Here is an 11,748-nt window from a genome sequence, read left to right on the forward strand (position 1 = left end):
ATACAGGTACTCCTTGAGCATACTGCATCAAAATAAAGAATTTACAACATTCTCCTATCTGCATAGTGTTGAGAATAATTTTAATTTTCTGATGTTTTGGTATCACTGAGAACTTGCATTTGATACAAGCCACCTTATTATAGGGCGGGGGGGATCAGGAAGATCAACACTTAGTGTTGAAAACACAACAAATTGGGAGTGTTTGCAATCTGTGAATAAGACATTTAGAAAACTTATTCCTGGAGAAAACCCCCCAACAGATTAGTGTAGTCTTCAAAATTAACATAAGATCTAGAGGGAACTAGTTTGAATTATTTTCTTATCTTCTTTAAGACCTGAACTTGCTGTTAAATAGATACTATTTTGATGCTTGTCAAAATGTGACAATTTTGAAGTTGAATTTATCACTCAGGAGTCCTCAGACATTCATCCATTCAGCACATACACCCAAAACCATTTGTACCACCAAAGACTGGATCACTAAGCCTGGCTATATAGCATCTTTCTAAACCTGAAGCAAACAGAAAATTTGTATGAATTGCAGACTTCAGCACCCAACAATGTTTTATTAGCACTGTTGTATTTTCCTTCTTTATAAAAAATGAATGACTTTTAAAAAATCTTCACTTGGCAGTCTACCTATAGGCAAATTAAATCATTAGAATGACTAGCCCAAACAACAAGCCTTATTTCACTGAGAACTTTAAAAATACTTACTGCTTTTTAATGTGTAGAACAGCTAAAGTGACCAGAACATCGAATGACCATCCTTTAGTTTAGAGGACTAAAACATTCTTCAGCCAAATGTTACCAGAGAAATTATTTTACTGAGTGCTCTCTCTTAACTTTGCTCTCTGAGACTGAAGACTCACAAGGATTGTTGCAATCCAGGAACTGTAAACACAGATCAGTTAAACCTAAACAAGAATGGAAACGTCTTGAAGTCATTCAAGTATGCTGAAGAAAGAGGGGAAGAAGAAAGGGTAATAACATTAAGCAAGAGTCATCAATAACTAATATTAAGACAAATTAAACCATTCAGGTGCTGCCCTCTCCCTTTTGTGCAATGTTTGACAGTGAAATGCAACTCGTCCATTTTGCTGCCTTCATCACTTTACCCCTGCAGACTAAAAATGCATTCCCAGTAAGAGTTCTCAAAATAAAAAGCAAATCCTTTAAATGAAAATTTAAGTTTATTTTGAAATTTTTAAGTCATTTCTATCAATTTAGACACAGTTTGACATTATCAGATCATTTACAGTGATTCATGGATAAAAGATTTGGCTTTTACATTCAAATGTTAAATACTTCAAAATAGCTTTGTCTTGTTACTTCCAAACCAGAAACACTAAAGAGCATTTTATTTTGCCTTTCAACCATCTCTGTTAATTAACAGACTTTTGATATCTGCTGTAGTTGAAGGGGAACGTGCAAAACACCAAAGGAATTATTTTGTTTGAATGAAGTGAGTACCTTAATTACAGTTCCAGATTTAAGACTCATTCACTGTAGCATCAAAAGGCAGTGCTAAGAAAGACATGATTTATTTTTTAAAAATATATTTTCCTTAGGTAGACTGCAGAACCTGACTGAGTTAAAAGCCTCTTAATGAAGACAAAAAGGTCTTGCTATCCCATGTTAACATCATTCAGTCTTACAGTTCAGCAAGTTTTGTACAGTTTTCATAATTATTTTGGAAACTATTTTAAATTTCATCTCTATTCCTAACACAATCCTTGTATTAGTGTTAAACAACAAAATTCAATTTATCTACCAGACTTAATTGTGTTGATTTTATTGCTTACTATAGTTTATTTTCTTACTCTCTAGCGCTAATTTGAAATTGGATAAACAAAAAACATTTGCAGGGAAGAGATTTGACCAATTTGCCTATTCTGGCAAGGAGGGTGTCCCTCAAAGCATGTGCACCATAATTAACTGTTCCAAAGTGAATTCCAGCCTACTGCTCTCCAAGGACAGCCTCCCTAGCAAACATCTGAGAAGTTCAAAACTCCTCCAGTTTGTAAAAACACAAGCTCCAAAGCCCTGGGAAAAAAGCTTATACATTTTAGACCTGTACATTCTTGAGACTACAACAATATGCTGGCAAGGGGAATCTCTCAGGAAGGTACTCAAACAGCTCAGATTCCTTTGCACAGCCCTCAGCACAACAGGCTGCTGCAGCTGCCTTCAGTCAGCAAGCAGCACCATGGAAGATCTGGGACAACAGCAGGAACTTTCTGCAAAAATCAAAATTTGGGGCAGGGGGGGAAGCACAGATTTCATTTTGTGAGAAGAAAATGCTTCTCAAATCTGGCACAAGAAACTTTGTCCCCCACCTTGTTTTTCACCATGGATCTTTCACCATCACCTTTATCTTCTGATGGATCAGCAGCAGCAGTGTGCCAGGAATGCTCTTATTGCCTGATTCCAGAAGTCTGCTGCATTTCAAGAAGCACAGGCACATTCCCTGCTCAGTACACACAGCAGCAGGTGTGAAAGGTCTGTTAGATTACAATTCAGAATCCATATAAGAAACACAAATGCAATCTTAATCTTCCCTGCTGACAAAGTCTATTAACCTACTTAATCCACAGGAATGATGATATGTAGCTCAATTAAACAAGTGTATCCATAAGCCTTTACAGTATACAGAAAACTCAGTTCTGTCCCCTGATGCTGTTTTCAAGTTTGTTTTATTCACTCTTTTGGATGACTGTAAATAAGTGTTTCCACTATGGAAAATAAAGTTAGCACAGTACATTTTCATGACTGGGGAATGAATTTTTCTGAAGACACCTTCCAAAGGGCAAAAGCCTAGAAAAAACAATGTGAATGTTGAATGCAGTTCCATATAAAGTCCCTTGTAAAAATTAAAAAATAACCAAAACAAAGAAAAAAGAAAAAAAAATAGAGAAATAAAAAAGTAAAGGAAAAACTGCAAGGCCCAGGATGATTTTATTGCTTTTCTTCAGTTTTTTCCTTGGTCTCTTTCTTCTCAGATTCTTTGCTCTCTTCCTTTACAGAAAGCTCTTCTAGTTTTTCAGCAACTTTATCAGCACTATCATTTTTGTCTGTGCCTGCTAAAAGATTGGTTAGGAAAGGTATTACATACAAGCAGTAATGCATTGGACAAAAATAAAGATATTCTTCACTGACCACTGGAGTGACTCATTCCATTTCTTTTCCTCTGGTAATTACTTCAGATGTCAGATTTCAAGTAACACCATTCATATACATTAATCACTACACAGGGACTGAGGAATGTGTAGCATCTGGCCAGCTGTGCTGCTACCAATAAAGTATCCAGACAAACCCTTTGTTTCTTGGCATCTTAACAAAAAAACCAAAGTCAAGTTCCCCAGTTTGAAATTGGGGCATAGGAATTCCTATGACTGCAAAACTCCAATCTAAATATCTTGAAGAATGCTGACTGCAGACCACTGGTAGTCTGTACTTAAGGAAGATAAAAATGTTTGTTTTATTTACATGGTGACATACCTCATCACAAAGGCAATTCTAAAGGGAGGTGCAATAATCTGTTAGACTTGTGAACAATCTCACACACACTAACAACTACGAAAAACATTAAATATTATACTTGCATGATTATACATTTGCAAAATTTGGGGAAGGGACCTGGAAGGAAGAAAGAGCACTGTGGTTGCAGTGTTCACAGCTCATTTGTTTACTATAAGCCATAAATATTTCCTTGACAGCCATTCCAAAGCAGCCATGTCCCAACAGCAACTGTAACAGCCTTCCACAGGAAGGAAGGCCATCGTCACTCCTGTCAGCTCTTACTCTTGCAGACAGAAAAGCACCTGAACTGAAGGCTGCAGTTCAGCACAGAGTGAGTCTGCTGGAACACAACACTCCAGGCTACTGGAACCACTCACACAGCTCAGAAATGACACCAAGTACACTGAGAGCACCTTACCTTTCTTTGCTGTCTTCCCTACTTCATTCCTGCATTCTTCAAATTTTGCCTTGAACTTCTGTGCATCTGTTTCAGTGAATATAAAATATTTTTTCATTACTTTTACTGCCTCACAACATTGAGTACTTCTAATCTTGAAGAAAGATACCCTAGGGGAAGATTTGTGTAAACCAAATTTGTAGGGACTTATGAAGTAATCTAGTAAATCATACAAGATGCAAAATTCTTCAATCACATCTTTGTGCAAAAGCAATTCATCTTCTTCAGCATGTCTACTAAAGCAACTTATTTTGCAAAATATTCAAAACGTAATGCCAGCAGGAGCTGTTTTGTAGTTATTGCAACTCCCAGCTGTCTGTAGCCTAAAGGAATAGGAATATGATGTCAGAGACTGCTAATACAACTATATGCAAAAGCCTGAAGTTTAGCTTTGAACTGCAATCCTTGCCAGCTGTGTTACACCTTAAGAGTCCTCCACAAGCTGACCATAACTGGGGGTTCTGAGCATCAGCAAAGGAAGGGAATGCCTGTTTCAACAAAAGATAATGCCTGTGTCACCAGCACAGCATTCAGACTCTGTACCTGAGGGCTACTCCTCACTGCAAGAGCCAGCAATGCATAATCCTTATTACATTCTGGTCTAAGTCACCACTCAATTCAGCAACCATTGCAAGCAGCTGATCAAATCCCAATAATGTCTCTCTACACAAGTAATACAAGCAAAAAGGGCCTGGGCAAGGAGCTTCCTGACACCACAATGAGCAAGGCAGTACCAGCCTGGCATCCCGGGCTGGACTGGCTGACCACAGGAGGTCACTGTTGCCCACAGGAATTCTGACGACACTTCGTAACCAGCCCAGGAAGTGTTGGTATCGATTCCTTTTCCAGCATCTCAAACAGCAGAGACACCTGAAGGACAAACCTGGGTCTGTTCACCTGACATCTGCTTAGTCAGTACTGCAAAGGGCAAACAGGAGGGAAGGACTATTCCCTCAAGACAGAACATTCAATAAGCTGAACAGCCTCTACCAGAAAGAAAGACTTCTTAGATATTAGCAAATAGTTGCCCCTCACTTCCTACTTGATCATGAAGCAAGCAATAAGCAGGTGGACCAGAAAGGTTTATTTGGCTAAACAAAATTACAGAGACTTAAGGCAAAGGAAAAGGGCAAGATATACTAAGTTCTTTCCTGATGTAGTCCAATCCATCAAGCTTTAAAATACTTAACTACTTTTATTATTCATTGAGTATGTAAGGAAAAAAGGAGGCTACCACACTAAACTTGTGTGGCAAACTGTAAAGCAAGAAATGCAACACTTTCTCATTTTGCTCCTTTAAAAAAAAATCCAACCCAACAACAAAACAATACAACACAAACCCCCTCTGCCTCCAAACACTTCTTTGATTTAATCCTAGCTGATCCATTATTAGAGTTACTCTTCTGGTACTCACTGTAGTCACTCCAGAAAAACCCACCAACTAGTATGATGGGCCTGACTTGCACTTTTCACTGAGGGTTCCATTTAATCAAAACAAAAGATACTACATACTTCATTAAAAAAAGAAAAACCAACACAGATATTCTGCTAATGCAGATGGGCCAGAAATATCAGGTCAGGATTTCCTTGTTTCTAATGCAAAAATCTAATCTTAACTACAACTGAGAACAGGAAAGTAAGCTGTATGTGAGTCTCTTAACTGCCTGTAGTTTTATTCTAATTGGCACAGCACTTACATGAAATGGCTTAGGTTAAGAAAGTGCCTAGGGCAGAAAATGTACAAATATTACTGCAGACCTAATTACTGCACTGTTTGTCAACAGATAAGGGTAAGTGATGAACAGACTTCTCTCAGATAAAGAATGAATTAGCTAACCCTACCATGCAGGGGTGAGATACAGCACATCTCCAGCAATGGTTTAGAGCAGCATTTAGACAAGCAGGGAAACAGAACAGGTTCCAGTCAGTGTCAGCTCAGTGGCAGTCACTCACTCTCTGCGTTTAGGAACCGGATTGCCAGAAGCTCGGGCTTGGGGCACTCGTCTGCGAAGTCAGCGTGTGTGTTCCACACCCACGCCCTGTCGCTCCCCGCGTTGGGCTTCAGCTCCATCAGGGGTGTGACTGAAACAAAAGCATTCCAAGATGTACAGAGCACAACAGCCTCCATAAATCTCAGTGAAAACAGGCTGTGATGGTTACATAAAGCACTTGACACTATTACCAGTTAGATTGTGCCTGGGCCAGTCTGACCCTCGCTGCTGGGCCAAAGGCAGCAACTGCGGTGTATCACCCCAGAGACACCTTGGCTTGCTGGTGGTTGCAGCTGGGCACTGAACAAGTCCAGGCTTGTTAGGAACCCCGTTTACCTCAGGAGGAATGGCTTCAGGCGATGGTGAAGAGAAAAAGGAGAGGATTCTGCTGGAAGGTTTAATGTCCATGGGTTTATTCCATGGTTACAGAGGTCTGAACGTGAGCAACTGCTCCACCAGAACCTCGGCCGCATGGTCTGATCACCTTTTTAAGCTCAGGGACAGGGGGAGGGGAGGTACAGGTGAGCCACCAACCAGGTGAGAGGGGCAGGGTCTCAGAGGAAGATGACACCCAGACAGGCCAATGACCCCCAGGCCTGAGGGGCATCCTTTGAACTTGACCAACCACACGACGCCTTGCTGGAATGTTCAGCCTGATTGACAGGACTCACTCAGCAAGGGGGCAAGGGGGAAGGGAGAGAGGCATAGGCACACCTGGGAGGTGACCTGGAAGGCCAAAATGGGACATTACAACACACCGCAACATGACACAGAATTACTTTGGGATGAATACAAGACAGTGATGTTCATATATATTTTTCCTTACATTGTCAAATAAAATTATGCAAAGCCATTACTGTTTGAGAGGATGCTGGATTCACTGCTGTTAGGAAAAAGAGTTGGATGCAATTTTTGGTTAAAACAGATGATTGTGATACTAAGAGATGCAGGCACTGAGCACAGCTCTGCAGTACAGACAAATGATTTAGAAGGAAAAGGTATCCAGACAAACAACACTCATTCTTCTTCTACCAAAATTCATTTTAAAAAGCATTTTTCCTTCCATTAGTCATCAGGTTAATTACTACTCCCATCAGTTTAAAGCTGTACTACAAGATATTACAGGATTCTGTGGTGCTGCAGAGTGTACACATTGCCTTTTCAACCAATTTGCTCCTTCCCAGTAAATGGGGCCCTGTCCCTCCAAGACACTACAATTACCTCACCTGACTGACTGGAGAAGTTGAAATGTTACTTCCCACAGTACTTTAAGACTTTTTACATTACAGACATGCAAAGTCTAAGCAGGGCTTTTTTCTCCTTGGGCTCTGTCTAGTTCAGGAAAATCTGAAGAGTCTACTCCCTTCCCTGCATTTTTAACATCTCGAGATCAAACTACATTTTGCTCCATTTAATGCTTTGCAAAAATGAAGAGAGTTCTTTTGTCTGACTGTGAGTCAGCAAAAATTCAATAAACAAATCTATATGGAGAGCAGCTTTTCCAGGAAAAAACACCTAAACAACTTTTGACATGAATACTATAAATTCATCAATTCTGTTTTCCTATGTGCAACATTTATATCCCTAAACAAAAGGTTTATTCCTGCTGGTTGGTGGCATTATTGAGGTTGGTATTAAGCTATTTCTTATTTCAAATTATCTAAATGTAGTTTATTTCCACAGAACACTATAGATTCCTCATATAAACATCTGAGTATCAGCAAAGCAAGCAAAGTATCACAAACTGGTCTACTTGTTGCAAGTTGTGCTGACTTTCAAGTCTGTCTTGCTCTTTAATGTTTTTTTTCAATTCAAAGAGGATTCTTTTTTGAATGAGTCAGCCCAATATAACACATTCATTTCAGTTTATTTCACAAGCAGACAAAGGCAGACTCAGATTTGCTTAGCACCTCAGTCTCTGTTTGCTGATGGTTAAGGATTAGTTTTGGAAATTCAGACATTTAGGTCAAAGTAGTAAATTATTACATCATGGTTTCTCTCACTCTTACAAAAGCGAGCTAGTATACATTTAATTCTTATTTTGAGCAGTATTAAGGCCTACATATTCTACACTTTATTAATCATTAAAATAAAGTACACACACACACACACTGGAAGCAACCACATAATGCCTGTCTATCACAGTTAAATTTTGAAGTCACTTTTGTTAGTCTTACAGCACTATCAGACTCTTAAAGAAAAAACCTCCAGCTTCCTTCCATTAATAAAAATAACCCCTCATGGTTTTTGATGCCTGAAGCCTTGTATGAAGAGCAAGAAACAACCATACTTCAATTCCACAAGCTTATTTTTTAAATCAAGAATAATTATAGAAATGAATAACATACTGTAATGGTTTGCACAGATTTTTAGGGTTTTATCCCTCCTCATGAGGAGGCGAATGGTTCCCTTCTCCTTGTGCTTGAGGAGTTTCACATCACCAGTTCCCCTCTCTTTCCACTCTGGAAGGTCATTCTCTGATGCAAACCTGAAGAGCTTCGCTCGCCTGGGAGAACAGGAAATGTAATTAGTCTGCAGGTATTAAAATATCACACCTGACCAAAGAGCACAGCTCTTTCTAAAAGCCACACACAAGAAGGAAACAATTCCTTAATAAGATCCCCTGTTCTGCTTCAATATACACATTCAGAAACTGATATGATGAATTAAAACCTAACAATAAAATATTAGGAATTATGTATTAATTGTACTAAAATTCAACAGGTTCTGGACACTCTTAGGGGATGATAAACATATTTGGTGTAGGCAAACTTTTAATCTCAGGTAACTAATTAACAGGTTTTTCCATAGCCAGAGTTCACCACACTACCTGTCAGAAACTGACCATCACTTCAGTTATTATCAGAACCCATACAAGGAGAACTGAAATCTCTCTTCCAGATGTGGAAAACCATTCTGTGATTAAGCAAGCAAAAGCATAATTTTTAAAATCTATTTCAAGCCAGCACATCAGGGATCAAATTCAAAATCCTTAAGCCCTAAGAGTACATTTTTCTTCAGGCAGATCAAGCCATCCTGATTTGACAATAAGCACAATCTAAGGATAAACTGTGTTGAAGACAACAGACAGGAACTGCCACAAATGCCCCAATACTGCAGCTGTTGCTTTTATTATTTCAGCATGTTGTACATCACCCTTTACCCAGGGATGCATGGCAGCAACACCACATACATCTCATTTCCTTCCTCCCAAGACACTTGCTTCACATTCTGTGATCACAATTTCAATAATTATTAAGTTGTTGTCTTCTTTCATGCAAACAATGCTAAAGCCAGATTCACATTATCAGCTCTCTTCTGTGGTTCCAGACTTCATTTTCTTGGGGCAACATCAATGACCCCCCACTCAATCTCTGCCATCACATGCAGAACAACCAAGGCAGCCTTCACACAGAGATTGCTGCAAGTTCTGCAGTTTTTGAACATGAACATGCAGATAATAGTGAAAAGTATTCTACTCACATCTTAAAGAGCTCTTCCTCATCCTCCTCCAGAGTTTTTATTTCTTGCTCTGGAAGGGAAACTATGGGCTCAAACTGAGGATCATGGTTAGAGTCATCTGCATTCTCAGCAGAAGTATCATGATCCTCGTGTGCCTCCTGAGAAAAAAAGAAAACACAAACTTGCTATGTACCCCAACCATGAAGTACTCACATCTGTGTTTAAAACTTTTCAGCAAATAGATCTTAATAACTGTAATATCCCATAAAATAAAGAAATACGATTGTACCCAAAAACAAATGCCTTCCAAGTCAACATACAGGCACACTAAGAAACAAAAAGGTGCTCATGCAGTGCTGGGTGTTTTAATCCTACCACTCATGAATTGTGCAGAGGCTTGGCCTTGGATTAATAGCTCTGGGTTATGGAAAAAAATTTCATCAACAGTTTTTCCTATGTAATGTGTTTTATGCTACTAACACCCTACTATTTCTGAGTGCCTAATGACCCACTGTTAATGGGAAAATTAGAAAAAAAACCCACACAACATCCACCTAACCCAGCTTAAGGGACATATTGCATCCCGAGTTCACCATTCTGTCTTATGTATTAGAATCACCCACAGTCAACACAAACAAAGATTCTTTGAGGCACAGCTGTAATAGTCAGAAAGTAATTTAGGTTTCTTGCTTTTAGACTCCTCAAGGAACTTCAGGTTACAGATAAATAGCCAAAATAATCCTTCCTATTTAAGTTGCTTAGGAATCTGTCAGAGCATTCATTAGGCCTAAGAATGGTTTTTTACTACCGTGATTAGCAGGTAAACGATAAACATCTCTAGTACTTCATACATAAGGACTGCTAAGAAGCACTCAGAACACAAGCCTGGGAGGGAGATTCATATGCAAGTTTAACAAAGCCACAGAACAGCTATCTCAGGTCTAGGGAAATTATTTGTGTTTGGTGATTTTTGGTGTTGCTGAAGCAACAGAAAGGAAAATCAGTCTTCACATACAAGAGAAAAAAGAGGGGGCCAAGGGAAAATTAAGTAGAAAATTGCGCAAAATAAAATCTAGTTGTGTCAACAACGTCACACAAGCTATCGCCAATATTATATCCCCAGCGTTCCAGCAAAAAAAAAGCGAGAAAGGAATTACGTCACATCTGTTTCAAAGAAAAAAGGAAATGTTAGCCAAACTTTTGTACATTGTATCCATGTGTGCAAGTAGCACATCCCGCATGGTCATTCATCACGCCTTCTGCGCCTGAGCAATAATCACACAGACCATGAGAAAAGCACAATCGCAGCAGGCACAGAGGACGCGATCCCGTTATCCCGACACGATCCCGCCCTGCCGCGACAGAAGCACGTGAGCAACTGGTGCGGCACGAGGGGGCCGGCCCGGGCCCGGGGAGGGGCGGAAAGAGGGGGAGAAGAAAGGAGGGGAAGGAGAAGGACTACCCGAAAGATCCCGGCTCGCCCGGGCTCCCTCGTGCCGCGGAACGGCCAAGGCGGGTACAGGGCCCGGCCCGAGCGGCCACGCGTGCCCGGAGCGGCCGCAAAGCCCAGGCCCGGCGGGCGCGGCCGCTCCAGCCCCCGGCGAGGCCCAGCGTCCGTCCCCCCCCGGGCCCTGCCCGACCTCGGCTCCCCCCGCCCGGGCCCCACCTGTTTCCGTTACTCTCCCACCCCGGCCCTCGGTGCCGCCCTCGCCCCCGTGCCGTTCCCGTCCCGGCCGCCGGCCCACGGCCGCCCCTCACCGCCGTGTCCGCCATGGGCCCGCTCGCCGCGCTCCGCTCGCCGCTTCCTGCCGCGCGCCCCGCCCGCCTTTACCTCATTCCCGCAGCCCGCGCCGCGCCGCCGCAAGGCCCGATGGGAAACGCCCGCTCCCCCTCAGCCCCGCCCCCGGCGCGGGCAGAGCGCCGCCCGCCCCGGCCCCGTCACACCGATCCTCCCGTGGGTCCTCGGAACCGGTCCCGATACCGGCCCTGTCACCGACCCCCGGTACCGGCCGCCGGCGCGGCTCCTCCGCCCCCGAGAAGCGTTTTTGTTGTCCCGTTTCCCAGGCGCTTTTCCCATCACCCCCCGCGCCATGGCGGCGACCGCCCGCGTCCCGGCCCAAGATGGCGCCCGCGTGAGGGAAGGGGTGATGTGTGAGCTGCTCTTTTTGGTGTGTTTAAGGGCCGCGGGTGCTTTCGGGCGCGAGGAGCGGTAGCGCTGAGGGGCAGCGCTTAAAAAACAACCAGATCGTTCCTTTGCCGTCATTCTCATCGCAGCGGCCCGTCCGTGAGGGTACGGCGCCGCCCCGGGAGGTGTGC

The 11,748-nt window shown here is 42.2% G+C and overlaps 1 protein-coding gene and 1 non-coding gene across 2 annotated transcripts; both read right to left on the reverse strand.

The window, feature by feature from the left end:
• Nucleotides 1–1,174: 1,174 nt before the first annotated feature.
• Nucleotides 1,175–11,701, reverse strand: RANBP1 (RAN binding protein 1). Its single transcript, XM_058036775.1, is given in 7 exon segments — nucleotides 1,175–3,083; nucleotides 3,941–4,006; nucleotides 5,933–6,061; nucleotides 8,319–8,476; nucleotides 9,454–9,590; nucleotides 11,430–11,461; nucleotides 11,464–11,701. Coding segments are annotated over 7 exon segments (885 nt in total). The 3' UTR covers nucleotides 1,175–2,958.
• On the reverse strand, nucleotides 3,732–3,863 carry LOC131091324 (small nucleolar RNA SNORA77). The gene has a single exon (XR_009115384.1). It is a non-coding gene; the product is annotated as a small nucleolar RNA SNORA77 (small nucleolar RNA).
• Nucleotides 11,702–11,748: the final 47 nt, after the last annotated feature.

This window comes from Melospiza georgiana, chromosome 18 (assembly GCF_028018845.1).
Source record: "Melospiza georgiana isolate bMelGeo1 chromosome 18, bMelGeo1.pri, whole genome shotgun sequence".
In the NCBI taxonomy this organism is placed as follows: Eukaryota; Metazoa; Chordata; class Aves; order Passeriformes; family Passerellidae; genus Melospiza; species Melospiza georgiana.